Source organism: Amblyomma mixtum, chromosome 5 (assembly GCF_055824585.1).
Source record: "Amblyomma mixtum isolate Tamu chromosome 5, ASM5582458v1, whole genome shotgun sequence".
Classification (NCBI taxonomy): Eukaryota; Metazoa; Arthropoda; class Arachnida; order Ixodida; family Ixodidae; genus Amblyomma; species Amblyomma mixtum.
In genome coordinates, this window is record NC_143016.1 from 30590309 (window position 1) to 30613910 (window position 23602).

The window sequence follows — 23602 nt, forward strand, 5'->3', positions numbered from 1 at the left end:
CGTGGCCTAGTCTTGGGTATTTTTTCGCTCTTCAAAGTTAATTAATTAGTTAAGTTTAATTAGCTAACTTTTTAATTATTAACTTCAGGAAGAAAGTGTCAATGCAAAAGTTTTAGATCACCTCGAAAAACCGCTAGTAGTGCTGTTTCCGCCAAGTTACGATTTACGTAGCTTCATTTATTGGCCTTAAAAGAAAGTTGTCACGTGACCAGCTTCTCGCTCACTTCTCTGCCCCAATGTGCACCCAAAGTCTCATCGAGGAGAGGACTTCAGAAAAAATAGATTTTATTCTTTAAGGCACGTCTTGGGACGTTGAAGTGGCACAGTTGTCATGTGGAAGCTTTTTCTTATTGTGCGGGTTATGGTTAAAGGCCGGTAAAAAAGCTACTTTACGTAAATATTACTTTGCTGCAAATGTCTCAGTAAGCTGTTTCTCAAAGCGATCTACAACTTTTCCATTCACACTTTGTTCCACAAGTCAATAATTAAAAAGTTAGTTAATTGAGCTTAAATAATCAGAGAACCTTGAAGAACGAAAAAAATACTGCAGACTAGGTCACGCGACTCTAAACAACCCTCATTTGGTTTCAGACGGCTAGGACACCCCGTGTTTTTACAAGCTTGGTTACATTTAGCTGGGACACCTGGTATACTGCACCCTTCCTTCCTGCATGTACACCGAGACAGTCGTCAGTGTCGTTGCTGACTTTTCAAAAGGAAGTGCGGAAAATAAATTCGAAGGCTTAAAATAAATCCACTGGTGGAGAAAAATGACCAGCATATAAATTGCAGCATATTCTCTCTGACTCATTCTAGTCCATGTATATTTGATTAAAGGTGAAAGAGAAAATAATGCATTAGTAGCCGATTACTCTTTTGTAATTGTTGAGTTTATTTATGGGTACTGTAACTGACAATTGAAATCAGTTACATTTCAGATTAAATAATTGTAATTGTAAACGGTTACTTCGTTTCAGTAACGTGCACAAGACTGATGCTTCCACATTCGGCAACGAATTCTCTCATTCCTCCTGCATGGAGTATGCATCGTCGCTTGTCATTTAACGGGCTGTCATGTCGATATGAGCCAACAAACCAAAAAAAGTTCAGCTATGGTCACTATATATGTCTGCTGACAATACGCGCCAAACGAGAAACGGCAGCGCTGAATAGAGTCCTCCCTGACCTTCACCACCGTCGCACACGGCACCGTTCTCGTTGCTTTAAGCGCAAGTCACGGTACTGTGCACGCCTGCGCCAGCTCTGCAAACGGTCGAGACCACATTGCCGGCGGCAAAAAGGAGACCACCCAAGCTTTATGGGAGTCCACTAAAAATTCTCCTTGCATTCCGCACTTTGCGTTGGAAACGACTCTTTTTCTTTGTTTTTCTTTATTTACGAAAACTTTCGAACTGATTCAGCTTGACGTAATTATTATTTTACGTTCGGCATCGTATCCTCCTGGAGCTACAGCACGGGAGCTGAGCTCAAGCTTACGAGCGTACGCCTTTCATTGTTGTTGTTGTTGTCGTTGCCTCTGAAGCGATGACACATACCCACGGTGGGCGATTGGCCAGGATTTGGTGCAGATCCTCTACCAAGATCTCTACCAGTTAATCCTCTACCAGGATCTGCACCAAACCCAGCCTAAACCTTCATTTCCACTTCTTCACTTATTCAGCGCGGCTATTACCCAGCGCATAACAGGCCGTCAACAGAGGTCAGACTTATGCTAATTTGACTGCAAGATATAACGGCCTCGCCGTGTCATGTTCTTTACAAGACAGCCATGAATACCTCCGTATAATGGCTGGTGTTCACTTCAGCCTATTTATTGCTTTCCTCGTACCCATCCGCATATTTATCAGCCTTCTTAGACCAGGACTATGCGTTACTGATTGCAAAGTTAATTACTCGTATGCGCAGTGCAAGAACCAAGGCGAGTTGACTTCTCGGAATTACCTCGAACCCTTTTACCGGGAACACCTACAAAGAACTCGCGAAAACTTTCCGACCGAGAATACAAATATGCAAGACCCCAAGCTGCAAGGTAGTCAACATTTTTAAACAACAATGTTTACAGCATGAGGTAGTTGGCGTCACAGCGCGCCCTGATTTAACTAGATAAAACGAGCGAGAGGGTTGTCAGCTTCTTTTTCTTCCTCCACTTTGTCACACCTGAGAGCCTTTTAAGTGTGACATAACGGCGCGGTTACTGGTCCGCGCCGTATAACATCTACACGCGACATAGGAAGGAATCTATTCACATTACACGAGGACCACGTGTTTCTCATGTGTGAATTCTCGCACTCTTTCTGGAGGGCGCCACAAGAGAGAGGCAACAAAAAAGCACGAAGCAGGACACTTTACGAGCTCATCGATTCCGGTTCGACATTCATCCTTATTGTTTACGCTTAAGCACTTGGAGCCCTACTTTCGTAAGAATGAGACCAAGAAGCAGAGAGAGATAGAGAGATATGTAACAAAAATGAGAGCGAAGGTCGGCCACGCGAGCTTCTTAGTCAACCACGTTCTTCACGAACTTGAACGGATTCGTAAACAAGGATCACGAGCTCATAGTCGCCATTTCGACATAGGATGTTCCGCTAATGAAAAGATGCGTGAGATATGCAGCGCGCGTGCGTTGCTGATCTCCGAAACCATTCACGTCCGCTTTGTGTGCGCTGTTCTTCAGAGCTTTGTATCGTATGTACGGCGGGTATATGCTGTTAGTTAGACAAGGAAGAACGGCATATTCCCAATACATTATTTGCCGCACGCGCACGCGCGTGCGCACTTCACCCCGAGATGGTATCGCCCTCTGCGCGGTGGCATTCCGGTGCATGCAGGTCGTAAAACGAGAAACTTCACTCGGGGGAATCACCCAGAGCTGCTCCCTTGCGAAAGTTGACAAGTGTCCAGAAAACGGGCGGAAAACACCAAGCCCACATCGCGACACGCGCTTGTGCCAGAAAAGAAAAGAAAATATCTCTGGCGATGTTATCCAAACTCTTCAACTCCCTCTATTCAGAGAGCAGTGAGTGCATTTAACAATAAATTCAGGATTGCAAGTACGAAGGAATGAAGGAATGAAGATCTGAAGTCTTTCTGGTTGTTTGTCGACCACCAGTGTGGCTAACTGTATCGGGACAACTTTTGAAGACCAGCTACTTTTAGATAAACTCATGAAATCAAATCAAATTAAACAATAATTTGTTGAGCACATGCGGGATGAGTACGACATCAGTATACAGGCAAGGGTCCTAAAGTCAGGAGACTGTGTCGCGGGACCCTCGATAGATTAATTGCTAAACTAAATTAAAACAAGCAGCAACACAGATAGACACTTATAAATTGGTAACAATGGTAACACACATTAGAAATGTTACATGTGATGGTAATGAAACCTCTTAATAGATTAACTGGGCATAAAACAAATATGCAGAAGAAAAGTAGCAGGCGAAATTCTAGAGACCCGTGTGCTGTGCGATGTCAGTGCATGTTAAAGAACCCCAGGTGGTCGAAATTTCCGGAGCCCTTCACTATGGCGTCCCTCATAGCCTGAGTTGCTTTGGGACGTTAAACCTCAATAAACCAAATCAAACTAAACAAAAAATAAGTAACCGTCGTTATACGTATGATAGTGATCAAAATACAAAAAAACAAGAAAGATATACACAGTTGTGAAAACAATATAAATATGATTTAATAAACGGCAATTACAGAAATCATAATTGAACCAAAAATTTAAGGGCAGGGCTGCAAAACTATATAAAAGAGAAAGTGTTCAAAGAATAATCAAAGATAGGAATTTTAGAAAAGAGAAAGATGTTACGTTTTCTATTGGTGAAAAAAAAATCAGAGTTGATTTAAACATAGACAAGGACATGAGGGAAATTCAACTCAGGAGTGCATTATTTCATACAGAACTACAGACGAAATATGAACTCCTTTTTCCGTAAATATTAAAAACTTGAGGGAGCAATTTTTTTTTGAGCTGGAAACCTAGTGTTGTTAGTTTTCTGTAAAAAAACTGTTCTCAATAAATTCAAAATATAGTTTGTTGTCCAATGACCAAAAAAAAACATGAACTGATATATTGTACTAAACAAATTATTAATGGATAATATATTGCTCAAACGCAACACATTAGAAACACATTCCGTAAAGGAAGGTGGGAGTGAAAGAGAAACAGGTGCCGTAGTGGTGGTCTCCGGAATCATTTCGACCCCCTGAGGATCATTAACGTGCACTGATATCGCACAGCACACAGGCGCCTTTTGCGTTTCGCCTCCACATAAACGCGGCCGCCCGGTTCGAAGATTTTCGTTTCGGAGAGTTTCAAGTTGCGGCTCCTGAGCTATATAACTAAGCAGAATAAGAACTCCTTACACAATATTGCTTAGCTTCTTGCTAAGAAAGTATTACAAAAGAAAAAAGTATAAAGTGGTCTCCTTGGTTCCAAAATGTTCACTCTGCGTGTGTGAGCAAGCTTCAGGAATTATGGAGGTCTGAAAAGCTCAGTGAAGCATAAAACGACAGTTGATCGGAAACTTGGTGTCCTGACAGGAACGACAAGAAAACCCACCAATACGACGGTGGAAGGAAACGCAACGTTGATTTAATCTCCTGAACATTCCTTTTGGGTGTATTCTACAGTAATGAGCACACTGTACTCCCCCCCCCCCCCCCCCCCCCCTTTTTTTTTTTCTTACGGAATACAGCCAACCGAATTAACAGGCTACTTCGTATTTAAATAACAGTACTAGAGGGGTGGACAGGGTTAATTGGAGAGACATGTGAGAGGTCTTTATATTGCAGTGGGCGTAGTCCGGCTGATGATGATGATGGCTGGTGGAGTGAGGAGAGAACTCGACAGCGTTCCGTGGTCTAATTACGCTGGCGTTCGAGCTAATGGTGATGCCAATCACGAAGTGTGTGGCGCGTACTCGCGGTACTGAGACGTTCACAAGGTAAGATCGCGCGCCAGTGACGTTTAACTATGATTAAGTCACTTGCGTACGTAACACCGGCATTCCACTCGTTTCACGAAAGCGTTGTTCTTGAGTAAAATCTAACAAGCAACTGAAGAGGCCTTGAATACTGGCCCTGCAGAACGGATGAATGAATATGGTGAGAAACATGCCGTTTTATCATACCCTCGCCTGAACTATTCTATACGGCATATAACCACACGGATATCTCCAATCAGAATTAAAGAGTGTTTCCTGCTTCTTGGATAAATTTCACGCTTATACGAGGGGGTACCCAAAAGAAACCGGACTAAATTTTTTGGTCGGCAAAGCTTCTGTGGTACCGCGTTTTGCCACTAGGAGCGCATAGAACGAACATTCCAGAGTCAGTAAGCCGAGTGCCGTCGTTGAAGGAGGTCAGTCTAGTTTAGGCAGAGTTTTAGAGTGACGACTGTTTTGTGTGAATGTCGTTTTTGCAATGGCTGATTTTCGTAAACAGCGTGCGCCGGTGAAATTCTGATTTTTGCTCGAAAAAAGTTGAATGGAAACTCTTGAAATATTAAGAAAGACGTACAAGGACAATGCTATGGGGATAACTCAAGTGTTCCTGAATCGAATCCTGAATCAAAGCAACAATCATGCCAATGGAAAACTTCAAATTCACCTCGCCTCAAGAAAGCTCGTCAGGTGAAACCAAACCTCAAAACAATGCTGGTTTGTTTTTTCGACGTGAGAGGAGTCGTCCATTGAGAATTTGTTCCGCAGGGTCAGACAGTTAGCCAGGCTTTCTACTTGGATGTTTTGAAAAGATTGGGCAACAGTGTGCGGTGGAAGCGGCCAGATTTGTGGCGGTCGGGTGACTGGTTTTTCCATCATGGCAATGCTCCTGCTCACACAGCCCTGTCTCTGCGACAATTTTGGACCAAAAATGGCATGACCCCTATTCCCCAACCCTCATATTCTCCCGACCTTGCCCCGTGCTACTTTCTTTGTTTCTTAGAATGAAAAAATAGGTGAATGGAAAGCGTTTCGATGATGTTGCTGAGGTGAACAAAAAAACGACGGAGGCACTGTCAAGCATCACAAAAGATGAATTTAAACAATGTTTTGAAAAATGGAATGAAAGATTCGACAAGCGTATCATTGCAAGTGGGGAATACTTTGAAGGTGATTGAAGGTCTGTGCTTAAAATGTGAACAAATAAGTTCAAACAAAAATAAGTCCGGTTTCTTTGGGTACCCCCTCGTATGTTCTATGGCTTTCATTGTACACTCCACAAATTATAACTACTAATAGCAAGGTATATGCAGTAAAAGTTGTAAATAAAGAATTCCTCCTACATATTCACATTAATTAAAATCTCCGGTTTTTTAGGTTGCCCGTGGCATGCTTAGTTCTTGATGCACTCATATAAAACACGCTGATGTCTGCTTTTCTTTCTTTTCTTTTTTAGCGTCTTAACTAATATTGCCTTCTAGCCTCTATACTAATATTTCATTTGAACCATAGTTGCCGCTGAAAGCATCGTCATGCGGGTGCTTGCACTTCTAGCGCTACCTAGCCACCAATTTTAACACGACGCAGCTGGCTGGGGCTAAAAGTCTCTTTGCTTTGCCGCAAGGTGGCAGCACCATCTCTGCTTCCCGTCGAACTTCTTGAATGAATTGTCATGCAAAGCACCTCCTACGCGTCGCGGGGGGCCCAAAAAGCGCATTCCTCGCGCGCCAGGCCCGTTAGATCATCTCCAGCTGTTCGCGAGGCACGAATGCCCATTCAGTTGCATAGCGTCGGCTTACTACTTCCAATGCAGGTCTCAGTTCAACCGGCGCACGGGCGCACGCGTGCACTTCGCGGCCGTTCCGTCTGCTGCGAGTTGGTTTCGGTTCCGTGCTTTGGTCTCGCTCCGGATCTCGCCTAAACGGGACAGCGCGAGAGCACGAGCGCATTCCCGAGACGCTTGGCCGTGCTCTCTCCTCCGGTGCTCCTCCTCCGTGTGCCTTCGATCGGAGTACGTAGCCGCCGCGGAAAAGCGGGCAGCGCGGCCTGCGGAGTGTTATATCAGCGTCGGCGACCACTGCGATGCGTGCCGTGACCGTCGCGGGCCGGCAGCGTCCGCGGTCGACGCAGCACGCGCTCGACAGCGAGCGCACCGGCCGCAAGCCCGGCGCGGGCTGACTGCACCGCGGCGCCGAGCTCTCTCCGATGCGCCGCGAGGGAAGACGTTGCTGCGACGACGACGAGGCCACGAGGCTGCTGCAGCCGAGCCATGGGCAAGCTGAAGGCGTTCGACATCGTGCTGGACGGCTACCGCAACGTGTACCACCCTGGCCAGGCGGTGCGCGGCAAGTGCGTGCTCGAACTCAAGGGTGACATGCGACTGAAGGCGGTGCGCGTGTTCATGCGCGGACTGGCCAAGGTGCACTGGACCGAGTCGCGCAGCACGGGCAACCGGCTGGGCGCCTACACTGAGCACTACAACGCCGAGCTGGAGTACTTTTTCCAGGGACAGACGCTCTTCGGCTCCGGTGGGTGAGCTGGCTCGTTGTGTACGCGTCCGTCGCGTATGCTAGACCTGTGTCCGTGCAGTGATTGCACATCTGTGTTGTGAGTGGCAGACCGGTGCTTTTCAGTACACACGCATGTCAGCTTGTTTCTGGTGTGTCTTTGTCATTTAATTAGTCCCGACTTGTAATCGCGGAGCCTCCTCGCGCATGCACGCAGTCACGTCTTCCGCCGACGTGCTGTGTTCCGGACTGTATCGAAATTTAAACCGCGCGCTTCGCGAAACTCCTCCTTCGCTCCCTTTTCCATTTTGAGCTCGGCATCACTTTCCAGTGCGCTCCTTTAATAACTTGCGCTTTAAAACGTTCTAACTGTATTTGCGTCGGACAAAGTCGTTTCTTTGAAGCTCCTGAGGGAATGTCTATACCGTCGAAAACGGGATTTTGCCAACAACTGATCATTTGTGCTTGTCATTCATGTTAACTGTCACTGTACACTGTTCCCAGCACTTAACTGTGACATAGTCGCCGGCTGTCTGTTATGCTGACTCTATATACGAAACGAATTCAGGTTCGGTGCAGCGCGTGTTGAGTGCCGGTTGCCATAAAGTGGCCACTTCTGCCGCTGCGGTCTTCGTCGTTTCCAAGGGGCGTGCTAGTGGACTGACTTGCCTTTCGTCGGCACGCTGTTTGTTTTTGTTGGCCAGATACCAGGCCAGGGCAGCAGGCCTTCACTCTGGCACTAGCAGCTAGAGAGAGAGAGAAAAATGACTAAAAGAAAGAAAGCGAGCCACGGGTATCAACAAACATTCCCCGAATTTACTGCGGACTACAGCATTGCAAGACGGGGCCTGACTGAAGAGCGCGACCGATGATGCATGATGGACACCCGCCGCGGTTCCGCTGGACTTGGACGGATCGTTGAAGTAATTTCCGCACCTCCGTTTACAAAGCGGCCTGTTCGCAGAGATGACTCTCCACGAACTCGCCGTTTGTCTGCGCGGCGACGCCTAAGTTTAGCTTTACTCGAGAGCAACGAGTGGGATCATTTGTCATTTCAGCAACCTCCTCTGGTCCCGATTTGAAACGACTCGCGTGCGTGGGAGGCTTCGAGGCTTTCTTTAATTTTTTTTTTCTCCTTTTAAACAGACTGGAGGAATGTCCTGCAAAGTGGCATAGTTCGCAGTGCGTGAGGTTACTGCTGTCGAGCAATGTCTAACGAAGGGACTTGTCAACAGAAGAGCGTCAAAATGAGTGTCATGCGCTAAGATTTTGACAGGCAGGAGACGGCTTATACTTATTCCATTCCTTTTTATTTTACATTTTTTCTGAGAAGGGGTATAACACTCGAAGCCGGCCGGCTGACCGGAAATTAATAGACATCAGTCAAGCATATTTATCCTGTCCTTCGATGGCACAGCGTAACGCTGACCAGCTCGGCGTAAATTCCTCTTAGCACTGCTGAATGACCGTCTCAAGAAACTCCCGCAGTTGCCGAACGGTCGCCGTAATCGGTATTTGTGGATCGTTAACGGAGCAAGGTTAAGATAGCGCGCGAACTAATCAAGCAGCTGAGGTGAGGGACAGAAAAAGTAGCACGTACTAAGCTCTCTTCGAGCTCACTGAGCTCGACATATTAGCTGGAAACACACAGAAGAGGCTTAGCATCAGCTGCCTGACAGAGAGGCTTCAGCTAGTGACTTAGAAAAACAAAAGCAATAGAAGGGGGAAAACAGAGGGACCTCGATGTTATCACCAACTCATTCTAGCAAGCAGGAAAACAGCACCATATTGTGCCCAGAGGCTTCAAGGACTATGATGAAGGAAATGCCGTGGGCTACGGGAAACACCTAGCTCCTCGAGTAAGAGCAACAACAGCAATAATAATAATAATAATAATAATAATAATAATAATAATAATAATAATAATAATAATAATAATCTTTCCAACAGAGGATAGAATACAAAATATTGTGGGCCAATCTAAGCCTACAAAGGCTTGCGCGATTGGGCCCGGCAACGCCAGAAATTTGCTGCTACGTTGGCTACGCGGTTTGAATATATTAACGAGCACTTACTGCAAGATTTCTTCATTCACAGTGGTATATATTACACACTTTCAGGACTTTGCCAAATTAACGGTCATGACATGTCATTGTCTTAACAAAGCAAAGAAATAAGAAGAAGCCATGTTCTAGAAGAAAATTCTTAACAGATGCTTTAATGCGCTCAATGAAGTATAGCCGCTAGCACTTCGTCTAAAAGTCTAATAAAGAATTCAGTAACATAACCACAGCGCCTTGGTCTAATAATAGTAATAATAATTTCGCAGCGAACATATATCCTGGAGAGACATGCGTATAAACTGTACAGCTAATCGTGCAGCTCCTGAAACGTTTCGGTGGGACTGTCACTCCTACTACAGAGTACACAACCATGATATGTCATGGTGAGTGTTGCAGTTACGTTCTTGTGCATTAATTAACAGCTTGTAGTACTAATAGTTTTCGGTTAACACGATACGTGCACGCCTAACACGAGTATCTCATATGGCCTTGTAAAAAAATACTGGTTGATTTCTTATTTTTTGCTTCGTCAGCTGCGTTTTGCACGAGTAAATGTATACAATGTACTACCCTCAAGAAAAGTAATGGACCATGGAAGCGGATTACACAAAACAAATATTTCTTGAAACATGGCAGCGGTAACGGTTTATCTGTCGATAGGTACAAAACATAGAATGCGTTTGTGTCGCTCGTCATATTATAACTGTGGTGTTAGACTTCCCGGCTAGGAAACTTTAATGCCGATTTCATGGTGAATTTTCTTATCCTGCCGATAGTACATCCCGTTCAATGCAATGACTGCAGCTGCAACAGCGCCGCACAGATCTTATTTCTGCATGCCGACTGCCATCTTTAAAGGGCACTGAGGTCAAATTGAAGTTGACACCTATCGCTAGCTTACCGCGTTGCAACACAGCGTTTTGGGCCAGTTGGTAATGCGTACTGAAAGAGGGGAACAGAGGGGAAAACAAAGGACCAGGTAAAGAAAGAGACGGACAGACGCTGAACTTACGAGCGGCTTTTTTTTTTTTTTATGCAGAAACACACGATTAAATAAAGCTGCCGCGGTGGTTCAGTGGTTATGGTGCTCGACTGCTGACCCGAAAGACGCGGGTTCGATCCCGGCCGCGGCGGTCGAATTTCGATGGAGGCGAAATGCTAGAGGCCCGTGTACTGTGCGATGTCAATGGACATTAAAAACTCCAGGTGGTCGAAATTTCCGGAGCCCTTCACTACGGCGTCCCTCATAGCCCGAGTTGCTTTGGCCATGAACCATAAACCAAACACGCTTACCTTTCCGCCGCGCTGACACGCTCATGTCATAGTTAACAAGAGACAAATAGCATATATAAATTCGAGCACTGCGAAACTTCTACAGGCTTGTCCAAAAGACCCATCTCACGTTTAGTCAATGCCACGAATGCCTTGCTCACACACCTGTCTGCTTCATGGCAGATATGGAATGCCTCTAAATGATCTGCCGCACAAAAACGTGTTTATGGTTATAGAACACAACTGTATTGTCCAGATATGGAGTGCAATGGCAGGTGCGACGATGTGTCACCAAATATGACGAATTTCAGCCATCCAGCGACTTGTCATGTTCCGGCAAGCGTTCATTCAGACATCTTCCTTTTTGGCTCCCGTGTGCATTGCCACACGAGAGTGAAATTCGGTTTACCACTCCAACCTTTCGCAGCACGTATTGTGTGCTGTGACGCACACCGCATGCTTGCGCGATTGTACCATTGTCTTTCTTGCTTTTCAAGGAAGCATGAATCTTTCTCAGTTTGTTTGGAGCGGAAAATACAATCTTGGCAGCGAATTTATCCGCCACTTTCTTTCATCTGTGCGACCGCGTCCTAATGACAAAGACGCTACTCTGGAAAAGGCAAAAAAAAAAAAAAATGTAATGCAGGGTGTTTACACAAGCAAACTGCGGTGAATCAAGGCGCTTTTTTCGGGAAGCAGAGAGGCTAGACTGTATCGCCAGTCATTTCCGAACGGTGATGACGGAGTCTCTTTTTAAGTCTTGACGTTACGAGCTTGGCGAGAGAAAAAAGAATGTTTCGTTTCTAAATCCCATTTTGTTGGCAATAAATGCGTTTTTTTTTTTTGCTTCCAGAAAAACGCCAATGGTGTAGCCAGAAAAAGCCATGGAATCGATTTTTACTGAGAACAAAAGTTCAATTGAGTATTTTTCAGTGTATCGTTGAGATGGAATGAACAACACTCGCACCGATTGCCGCCTACTGTTCCGCAACAGTGATTCGTTCAGAGAACAAGGGCGTCCGCAGAATTTTTTGCAGGGGGGGGCCCCATTGGTTGTTGGCGCCGGAGGGGGGGGGGGGGGGGGTATGTTCGTAGCAAAAAGGCACTATTTGCGGAGTAAATTTATTTATTTATATACAAATAAAATAAATAAGTAAAATACACGCATGAAAGAAAAATTACAAACAGCAAATTAAAGCGAGGCTAGGAGAGATACATTGGAGTTTATCAACGAAGAAACAATTAAAATTAATAAAAATGCAAAAAGATACTATCACTTCGTGGAGAAGAGTGCTCAGTCTTGCTGCATACGGGTTCTCGACACACCCGGATTGATGACCAGCACACAGCACAATATGTTCACAAACACGCAACGACAGTCACTCAGTCAGTCTTCCTTGAACAGAAACTGTAGACGCCTCGGATTTTTCTGGGCGAATTGCGTGATGACACTGGTGATAAATTCATTTCTGTGCTTCATTACACGCTCTCGGTGCACACTCATCATACAAAGGCCGTCCAGTCTGTCGTTTGTCATCGTTGAGCGTAGCCACGTTTTCACTCTCCTCATTGTACTGAAGGAGCGTTCGACCGTACAGGTAGTAACTGGCAAAGCCAGAGCCACCTCAATGGCTTTTGCAACACCAGGGAAGAATGTCTTGGCCTGATGTAGAAGCTCGCAGTAAGTTATTTCTGATGGGTCCCCAGTTTTGTTGCACCACATCTCGTACCAAGAGATGGCCTCTTCCTTGAAGTTGTCGATGCCGTAAAAGCACTGGAGTTCTTCGGCGAGAACAGCGAACTCAACACGGCTCAAGTGCTTCATTTTTGATGGATGCAGCTGGAGAAGTTTGAAGCTCCTCTCATTGCTTTCAGAAAAGCGCCGAGCTAAAGAAGCAGTGAGGGAGTCCAAGTACGGCACATATATTGCCACACGGTAGTATTCCTCTGGCGACTGAATCCCGTAGTTGTCTCGGTGGGCCTGACGAGAGACTTGTCTTGGTACAGATATCACCACATTTAAGTGATTGGCTGCCTCCCTTGCTGCATTCATGATGTTAGAGAACTCCTCTACAGCGTTTGTCCGGTGGCCGCGAAAAATACGTTGTAGCTCAGTGATGTGGCCATGCACAGAATGGAAGTCCATGGATACACCTTGCAGAATGTTCGTAGCTGGTTCGAGCCGAGCGCTGTACTTCGCTACAATATGCAAGCAGACGATGAAAGATGAGCTTGTTGTTGCGCAGTAGAGGATGTGAGCTCGTTGTCTAGTTGCAGCGTTCGAGCATGATTCCGTGGACGCGAGCTGCTCGAGTGCTTCGACTATGGGACCGTAATGCTGAGAGAAGATCCTAATAGACTTGTACTTTGCAGACCATCTTGTCTCACACAGCATCGGAATGTTGGGCACCAATTTTCTCCGGAGCACGCTCTCGCGGAAGAAGTTTATGGTTTGTTTGCTTATCCCAATTGTGTTTCGAATTTCAGAGACGTCGTTCAAATCGTTGATGACGAGATTTAGTTTGTGACTTGCACAGTGGAAAAATAGTGCCTTCGGGAACTGTTTTTGTATAATTTTGTTCACTCCAGCTTCTTTTCCAGCCATTGTAGAGCATCCATCGTACCCCTGTCCAACGAGGTTCGAAAGAATCAGTCCGACATTCGTCAAAAGCTTCAAGATTGCCGCGGCGATGCAAGCGGAGTTTAATTGCTCCAGCTCTACAAATCCCAAAAACTGCTCTCGAACGCACACTTCGACTTCCGCCTTGTCAATAAAGCGAACGCCTATAGACATCTGCTCTTTTCCTGAAATATCTGCAGTTTCGTCAGCAAGAACGGAAAAAGCAAACGCTTTGTTAGTTTCGGTAACTATCTGCTCTCTCAGGATGCCGCCACAGATTGTGATGATCTCGTTCTGGACGCGGACAGAAGTGTACTTGGCATTGCCAGCAGAAGAAGCGAAGTGCTCCTGAAGTAGAGTATCTCCAGCTTCTACACGAAAGTCAAGCAGATCATTGAAGACTCTACTATCGGACTCCTTGCCGCGAATCGGCAAGTCATGCGTCGCGCAAAAGACAATGGTGGAAACTATTGGAAATAGTTTCTCACGGTTCCTTTCAACTTGCGCGTGCAGTGCTCTGTTCAGCTGCTGTACAACGGGTAGCTGCTTGCCTTTCATCACATCCATAAAGTTCTGTGAGGCCGTCATTGCCTCCTGGTGCCATTGGGATTTTACGTGATCCCTGCACGCCTCGTGCATTTTTCTGTAGTTACTGAAAGCGCGCACGATAAAACTTCCTTGAGTACCCCGGTGAACACGTGGAGGAAAAATGACGCAAAAACGACAAATAGCGCCTTTCGCTGTCGCTGAGTACGCAAGCCAGGGGGCGTAATCTCCCAGCCATTGATGTCGAAAAGGCCTCTTTCCAGGTGTTACATCCTTCTTAAAATCGTATGTAACATTTGGCGACCATGGCTTAGTAAGAAGACGTAACTTCAAAAAGTCCGGTATGCCAGTGAGTTTAGCTTTGCCTAGAAACTCTCCTAAGTCATATTCTTGAGGCAAGTTATTTGTTTTCTTGATGTTGTCTCCGGACTTCGATCCCAAGCAAGGAGAAAGGGAATCGTCTCGGCTTACTGCGTGACCGGAGCTCGCTGGTGAAGTTCCCTCCATGGAGACGACGACGTCGGCTACTGTCCGGTGATGAAAGGTTGCATCGCTCTGGTCAAATCCGGACTTAAATCCCAAGAAAGGAGAAATGGAATCATCTCGGCCTGCTGCATTACCTGAACTCACTGTTGACAGAGTCCCTTCCATGGAGTCGACGACATCAGCTACTGTCCGGTGATAAAAGCTTGCATCACTCTGTTCAAATGCTACACCGTTGTCACATATCACACCAGAATCTGCAGGGGCGCATTTGGATAACGCTTCGTCAGACAACCGCTGACGCTTGAAGAAGCGCCGAATGTCCATCATTCGGAACCGCGCGAGACAAAGCTGGCTATGGAGTTCTTCGGGGTTGGTAGTGTTAAAAATATATACACATTGATTGAAAAAACGGTTGAATGCGTACGTTGAAAACAAAAAATGACTATATATACAACGAAAACTTATTTACAAGATAAATGCACGCTCGCAGCTTCATACACCTCGCTCCACCTTGCTCGCGCAACCGCACAGTCGAGTATTTGCACACACACTACTCGCCGCTCGTCGTTTTCTCGTCCGCTGTCTTGATTGTTCGTTGACAACCGGCCACTAAAAATACCGAAGCACAAACACAGAGGCGCGCACACATGCAAGGGCCTACTTGCCGCAGTATCCCCGAATACGCACTCTGGGGGTGAAAGGAACGCCTCGTGACTTCCGAGGGGAAGGGACACTCGCCACTCCGGTCGGAAAATTTGTTTTGTGTGTTTTTATGGGGTTCAGAGCCCCAAAACGACTCAGGCTATGAGGGACGGAGTAGTACAGAGTTCCGGATAATGTCGACCACCTGGGTCTCTTTACCATGCACTGACATCGCACAGTACATGGGCGCTGTTGGGATTTGAGGCCCAGCCAGAGGTGGCAGGCGAGCCAGGCGAGCCAGGCAGGCGCCATCGGGCTGCCTTGACCAAAGGCGCTGGTTTCCGGAGAAGATGCAAGGAACGCTGGTGTGGGGGCGCCTCTGGAGACTGCGTCGCCGTGAACAAAAGCAACTGCTAATCCCCTTTGCCGAAGATTCTGAAAGCGGCGCTTCTACCGAACTGCGCTCTCCCGTGGATCGGAGGAGACAGCGAGCGGCGGCGGCGCCAACTCATCGCCTGCTTGCCCTTGAGCAGCCCGACAAAGCGGGGGTGGACACGGCTGATTTGTCCCTCCCTCCTGAAGAATTCATCGGTGGCCGGAATGTGCACTGTCTGCCTCCGTGTGGCTATCTCTCTAGAGATCAAAGAAACAGGCACCCATCTCAAGACGCCTCGAAACACATGCTCGCCGGTGCCGCTGTATGTCTGCAACGACGCGTCCCCGGACGCGGCACTTCGCAGATGTGACCCAAAGCTGGAAGCGGGGCCGCTTTTACTCTTTTTGCTGAGCGCACCGCCGCCCCTGGTGTGCGGCCATCACTCACGGTTAGAGTGAGTGATTTTCCAGGGGGGTGCAGCCGCCCCCCTTTGCCCCCCCCTCCGGACGCCCATGGATCTACCTGCAAGCTATTCGAGGTGAGGGTGGTAAATATGATGTGGAACGCGCACACACAAACGCACGCACAAACAGACACACACACACACACACGCATACACGCACGCATACACGCACGCATACACGAACGCGCATGCACGCACACACGGACACGCAGTTTTCAGATTACAAATGAGAAAAAAGTATGGGAGATGTAATACTGTTTTAGACTTTTCCGCCCTCCCCACGTGACGGCGCACACCGCACAGACACACACATACACGGGCAAGGAGGAACTTGGCGTCTCTGAGTCGCGAACTGTTTTCCCAGGCCCAAAGGTCGTTTGCTGCTGAGTGACGATCCTGATCGATGGGGACGCGAGCGCTGACCGCTCACACCGGTGACCTCTTCAGTTCGGTGGAAGGGACAAATCAGCCGTGTCGCCCCTCGGCTTTGTCTGCTGCCCAGGGCGCACGCGGGTAATGAGTTAGCGGCGCCGCCGCCCCGCCGTCGTCGCCACTGGGTCTCGTCGGTCAGTCCACGGGCAGTCCGGGAGAAGCACCGCGCTCAGCCTTCCCGGCGAAGGGATTAGACGTCTTTGTGTACGCCGACGCCGTCGCCAGTAGCTGCCCCACGCAGTGTCTCTTTTGTCTCCCCCGGACAGCAGCGCTTTCCGTCGCAGTAGCCTGATGACGCCGGTCTGGCTCGCCTGTTTCCGCTGCCAGTCCCCAGGAACGCAGTCCGGCACCAGAGCCGCATTCAGCATCGCCGGCGAAGGGGATTAGAGCCTTTGTCCCCGCAAACGCCGAGCCAGAAGCCGCCTCCAGGCCAGCTTTTCCTTGCGTCTTCTCCGAGAAACAGCAGCGCTTTTGGCCGCATACCTGATGACGCCTGACTGTCTCGCCGTTCTCCGCTGGCTGGGCCTCCGATCATTACAGCACACGCAAGGAACGCCGCGCGACTTCCGAGGGGAAGGGACACTCGCCACTCCGGTCGGAAAATTTGTTTTGTGTGTTTTTATGAGGTTCAGAGCCCCAAAACGACTCAGGCTATGAGGGACGGACGGTCTCTTTACCATGCACTGACATCGCACAGTACATGGGCGCTGTTGGGATTTGAGGCCCAGCCAGAGGTGACAGGCGAGCCAGGCAGGCGCCATCGGGCTGCCTTGACCAAAGGCGCTGGTTTCCGGAGAAGACGCAAGGAACGCTGGTGTCGGGGCGCCTCTGGAGACTGCGTCGCCGTGAACAAAAGCAGCTAATCCCCTTTGCCGAAAATTCTGAAAGCGGCGCTTGTACCGAACTGCGCTCTCCCGTGGATCGGAGGAGACAGCGAGCGGCGGCGCCAACTCATCGCCCGCTTGCCCCTGAGCAGTCCGACAAAGCGGGGATGGACACGGCTGATTTGTCCCTCCCTCCTGAAGAATTCATCGGTGGCCGGGGTGTGCACTGTCTGCCTCCGTGTCGCTATCTCTCTAGAGATCAAAGAAACAGGCACACATCTCAAGACGGCTCGAAACACATGCTCGCCGGTGCCGCTGTATGTCTGCAACGACGCGTCCCCGGACGCGGCACTTTGCAGATGTGACCCAAAGCGTGGAAGCAGGGCCGCTTTTACTCTTTTGGCTGAGCGCACCGCCGCCCCTGACGTGCGGCCATCACTCACGGTTCGAGTGAGTGATTTTCCAGGGGGGTGCAGCCGCCCCCCCTTGCCCCCCCCCCCCCTCCGGACGCCCATGTCAGAGAATGAAGAAAGTGGTGTGAGGTGAAACGAAGCAACCTCGGCATTCCGGAACTATACCCGAGATGGCTGACGAGTGTCGAGTTAACTCACAAGTCTTCTTTCTACCGTAGCAAAGGAATGTCTGAAAAAAAAATGAAGGTAAACAATAGAAGCAAGGGAAAACAGTTTTAGAGATCAATAAGACCCGCTGCGACGGCGAGTGGCTACGCTGTTCTGCCGCTGAGTATACGGCGAAGTCTCGTGGGGTCGAACCAAGCTGCGGGCGGCCGCATTTTACGTGTGACGAAATGCGACTACGCCCGTGCGTAAATGGGAATTTCCGTGCGTGTTAACATGTCCGACTTTCCCGGACAAAAATTTAGAACATTGGAAAATTGTAAGGTACTGTTATGGCAATATCGAAGGGAGTGGTTCATTCTTCGGATGTTTAGCAAAATCTTTCTTTTAAAGCGGTTCCATCGCTCGTATCGAGCAGTTGAAGACTGCCACAGAAAACCGATACGAACGCTTATGACGATAGCAAAAATAAGCCTGTGGACGGGAAATCTGCTGATATAGTGATTGTTACAGTGAAACCTTACAATATATATAAAAAAATTGAGTTCTTAAACTGTTAATCCCGTTCAAAAATGTTTTTGTCCAGAATTGTTGGGTAAGAGAACACAGTGGTTGGTTGGAATTACTTCCTTCAGGCCTCTGCAACTCTTAGGTCCTATCGGGCGTCATAACTCAGGTTCAGTCTTGGCCCTGTTGACGCGATAACCGGCTCTTTCGACGCAGAAGATGAGCGGTGGACGTATAACGTCGTACATTCACCATCGTCAGTCGTTGAGGCGAGGCCGGCTTATTCGTTCTGCCTCGCACCCAGCTTCCGGACTGTGTGCGTGTCTCGCCAACAGCGACAGCACTGCAGCAGCGTCTCTGCTTATCCTCCGGCGGTGTGTTCCTTCTCCGCCGCCGGAGATGTCAATCCAAACAGAATTACCCCGACGACGCGTGTACGCGCTGGCGGCCCGGAGGCGAGCGACGCGTGATCTGCTCCAGACGCGGAGCACGCTTGGCGCGCGCTTTCTAATTGGATCCCCCTGGGCGCCCTGTGTACGCTGCCGCCGCCTTGCCTCTTGGCGGCTGATGCGATTGGAGTGCTTCGCCGCGCAGCCTGGTCACGTGCGACCCTGGGCTTCCTAATCGCATCATCGCTCGAGCTAAGTGTAAACACGTTACGCGCTACTGCGAGGAAGCGCTGCTGCTGCTGCTGCTGCTTGACCCTTCCTTCCTGCCTTCACGCGGCTAAACCTCTCCGCCAGGTTCGGGGCTACTGAGTGACTGCGTAAAAGTGCCGTCTGTTCGGTAAAGGAGGGAGGAGCCAATTTGAAAGCTACACGTTTAGGACGCTCGTGAGAACTCGCCCGCGACTGCTGTGGCCTTTCGCCGAGAAGGGGCGAAATCTGTGTGCGTTTAAAGGTATGAGGACGAGCCGGTGTACGATTTATGCGACGTAATTTTCATCTGTGACACACAGTGTCATGCTCAATAGTTTATATTGTTCGTGGCTGCTATAAAAAAAATTGTCAGGCGGTCAATTTTAGCTGCTCGCTTAGCCTCGCCTCCCTGTGGCCTTATTACTGACGAATTGGTGGTTTATTATACAGCCACCAAAGAAATTCACAGCACCTTTGAGAGTGTGTCACCAACCGAACACGCAGTTAAACCCGAACGGGTTGATATTACACTCTAAAACGCCCGAGTCGCACCATTGTTAGATCACTTGCCTCTTGCGTCCGGCGGGCTCGGTTTCGTGGCCACGCACTTTCTCATTCTGGCGCCGGTGCATAGTCTTCTAAGCATAGCGACCTCGCTCGTGAGGATCCTCTCGCCGCTTACGATTTGGCGCCTGAGCTTGCATTCGTGAAGTTCAGAGTACTGCTTCGGGCGACCTACCTTCTATGGTAGCGAGTGCCGCGAGTCAAGTGATGCTGCCCTCATAAGAGTGCATATGGCTTCGGACGACGCTGACTGTCAGAGCGTCGCACTAACAGTTAACGCTGTAAAACTCGTAACTCGCGCGACATGATTCGCGCTAAAAAGCAACGCACGGGCGATCGTTCTCAATGACTACGTCCACTGTGGCTGCCAGATCCCCCCATCAGCAAAGCGGCCGCATTTCATTGGCGGTGAAAGCAAAACGCTAACACGCCTGTGTGCTTTATGATGTAAGCAGGTGGTCTAGAATAATCCGGAGCCCTGCATTCCGGCATCCCTCATAGTTCACGCGCAACTTCGCGACGTTAAATTGTGCATTCCATACCAGTTTTCGGATTAATAACGCACGAAACGACGCCACGAAAGGAAGCAACAGGAAAAAGAGGATCGATATGCGCTGTCTTGTGCGTTATTAGAGGCTTTTAGCATAGCGGGGGCGTACTAACATAGACGTATACCGGCCAGCAAGACGCCTCCCGCGCACGCGCAGTGGAAGGGGCGGTGCCAGGCGAGGCCCCTGGACATATATAGCCAGAGTCCGGAAAACCGGTGTACGTCTCTGCTAGTACGTCTTCGCTGTGCTAAAAGCTTCTGCTGTTTGTCCAGAAATGTTTAATCAACCCGCCCAGGCTTCCAGCTTGGCGAATCCGTATACCGTCTTGAGGCCTCCGTTGAAGCTGTGCGTACTCTACTTCGCGCGCACTGTTGCCGGCGCACGAGTTAAGACGCGTGGAAAGGAGGACGGGGAGAGAGAGGGAAGCGCGCCAGTCCAGTGTGAGCTCAGGCGTGGCGCCAGTCGTTCTCCATTAATTTCGCTCGCTGCTTGAGACTAATCCACTTTTGCCGACTGCTCCGCTCGACGTGGCGCCACTCAGGAGAGCCCGTCATGAGTGGCGCCCTAATCGTGCCTGCCTCAGATTGGTGCTCGGCTAAGTAAAAAAAAGAAAAGAGGGAAGTGAGCATGGGAAAAGGCGAAATCGCGGCAAGCGCGTGGGAGCCCCGCGGCTGTCACTCCGGCTCTGAGTGGGCCCTGAGCTGTCATGGCCCGCTGTTGATAAGGGCGGCCCGTGCCTGCGTGCTTCCGACGCTGGGCGCGGAACACTTGAAAGGAGCGGGAGCTCGGACCCGTTGCCTGCGCGAACGGAGTTGTAGCTCGAGCAGCTTTCGTCTCTGACACTCGGAGCCGTGCCCTATGGCGCTCGTACAGTCGACGGTCGCTGCCGGCCTGTCTGATGGCGTGCTCAGACAATCGGTCTCGCTGGCGCCGTTGTCGAGAGTGGTTGCTCAAGGGACTGCAGGCCAGACCCGAGGGAAATGCTGAGCAGTATAAGGGTCGCTGTGAGCTTTTCACCCGACCGGTCGATCTGATGTCTCGATATTGCGGAGAGAGTCGAGTTTCTCACATTCGAGCTGAAAGAGGAGTGGAAGATTTGTTCCGCTTATGCGGAGTTTAAATTAATGGAGTTTTTAATCAGGCATTTGATGTTGAAAGGACGAAAGCATACGTGAGTTCGAATAAGCTGGAAGTTCGAATTAAGCGAGCTCGAATTAACGAGATTCCATTGCATATGGTATATGTATATGAAACTCAGTTCCGAGCTGAGTCTGCGCTGCGGACAATTCTATGTCCATCTTTTGTTTTAGCAAAAACCGATTCAGTGGCTTCTTCTATGCATGTTGATGCTTCTCCGGCAGCAAAAGATGCATTTATTGCGGAGGAACTTAGATTTCAAAATTTTCTCACCATTTAAAGCTTGTGACGTCAATACCTAAAACGAATCCGTGGTCACCGTTAGGAAATGAACGGCTATTTAGACTAGCCTCATGGATCCGCGCAAATATGTCTTAGCGCACCGCAGTTTGCTTCCGAAAACGACCGGTGGAGGCGAAACGTGTAGTTCATTTTTTTTTAAAATATTTTCTAGAGTATAGAAGCTCTTGTGTTTGGTTAAAGAAGCGTTTTTGTGATTCTCTATAGATCGATTCATCTATCGATGAATCTATTGACACAGGCCATCCTCCATTTGTCCTCAATGGTCTCTTGGTCATTGTATGCGTCAACGCGTATCCTTCCCACCCGCCGAAGGGAAACTGGTGGAGGTACTTAATTGTCTAACAAGGCTATTCGTGTTGACGTGTTGAAGCAGTTTGGAGAAGGGATTATTCATCGAAACGTGGCGAACGCTGTCGAGGAAGACTCGGTACTTTGCTTCTAGAAATCGAAATTGTAGTTTAAAACGGAGGGAAAGTGTTAAGTCGGGACGCTATTTTCCGCGCGTGTGATCCTCGTCTAAAGTGCGTCAAAATTAAGCTGCAAAGAAGTGATAGCAGTCTGGAGTTTGGCTAATTGGTGAATCGTAAACAGGACGGAGAACAGCGAGTAGAAACGGAAGCGTGCTGCGTATGCGTGTGTGGTCTCCTTCTTGTCCCACTTCTACGCCTTTTTTTTTTCGTCATGTAAAGAAGTGTGTGGCTGAGATGTCTGCGGAACCTCCCCGCATGCAAATAACGCATGCAAAGAAAAACAAAACCAAGAAATGTGAACGCGAAGAAAAATCAAGTTATCGCTCATCCTGTTATCGATTAAAAGCAAAAAACACTTCGCTTAAAACTTCGCCTAAAAGACAATGAATCAAGACGAGACACTCATGCAGCTTGTTGACTAAACCAAATTTTATGGGTAAGGAAGGGCGTAAGCAAGCGAAATGTATAGTTTGTTTATTACTAGACCTTTTTCGACATATCGTTATGTACATCGCATGTATATATCGATTTGGCAGCCTCTCATGAGAGGGTACGAATTTAGTAGTTGCTGTGCCGTAACTGGGTGTTTTCTCTTGTTAGCTACCGGCCGCGGTAAATAATACTCGGAGCAGTGAGCTGTGCAGCACATCCTTCGACTTTGTCGTAAACACAGTTTATGACCCTTAATAATATCACTTTATTCTGGGTTCCTATAGCGGCGTCCACATTCTGAAAAAAAAAGTACGTTCCCCTATATAATCCTTGTTTGAATAATATGTGTTTTGGTGTTGCAAGCCACTGTGACACTGCACGGAATTCTCTATGTGCCTGTAGAGGACTAGCAGTTGGCGTTGAAAACCTCGCTAATTGACTTTCTTTGGGCCTGCACGAAATACCAATATTAAAAGATTTTTTTATTTATTTTTTACGAAAGTGGCAAGCGGCGTCTGTAGCGGTTGAATTTTCACATCAAGTTCCGGGCGCTGAGAAGGGTATTAATGTTATCGAAGATGTCGCATTGATTCTACGGCGTCACATTTTCACGTGAGGTTTCTTAGCGCAAAATAACGAAGGGACAAGACGGGACAAGACAAAAGCGTTGTACAGAACAGAACGGAATATTTTTTATTTCACACAAAAAGGTGAAAAAAGAGGGTGGAGAAAAAGCTGTGCGAACACAGCTTGACAGCGCTGCGTCCCCCCCAAAGGCAACACTAAAATCTTGCATATTTCACGTTTCAAGATTACAGGGAAGGCCTATAGATTTAAAAAATGTTCAATATTGCATACCAGACTACAAGCTTCAAAGTTTCGAAGTAACAAAGGTACAAGGCAAAGGACAGTAATTGTTTGTGTCTTGCGTCTTGCCTCTTCGTTGTTTTGCGTTATGAAACCTCTTGTGAATTACCCACTAGCCTACGCATTTCGGGAACATTGCGTTAGAAAAACGAAATGCGCGGTATGTATTTGTCCTTCTCCGGCTTGTGTGACGTACGCGTCACTTCTACCGGTTGCTTGAGCAGGCGTCAGCTCAGTGTGCACTCCTTGCTTATTGCGACATGTGAGAAACGGGCATATGTACAGGCGCGGCCATAAGTAAACGGAGCACGCTATTGCGTTCGAAGTGCAATCACGCCTTCTCCATTGGTAATG

The 23602-nt window shown here is 48.3% G+C and overlaps 1 protein-coding gene across 1 annotated transcript in view; it reads left to right on the plus strand.

Annotated features, from left to right (window-relative positions):
* Window positions 1-6723: 6723 nt before the first annotated feature.
* The window catches only part of LOC149341652 (arrestin domain-containing protein 3-like), a 99859-nt gene continuing 82980 nt past the window's right edge, over window positions 6724-23602 (plus strand). Inside the window, exon 1 of the mRNA XM_089543785.1 lies at window positions 6724-7498. Coding sequence (XP_089399911.1) covers window positions 7240-7498 — 259 coding nt within the window. The 5' untranslated portion in view covers window positions 6724-7239. The remainder of the gene's footprint in view (window positions 7499-23602) is intronic.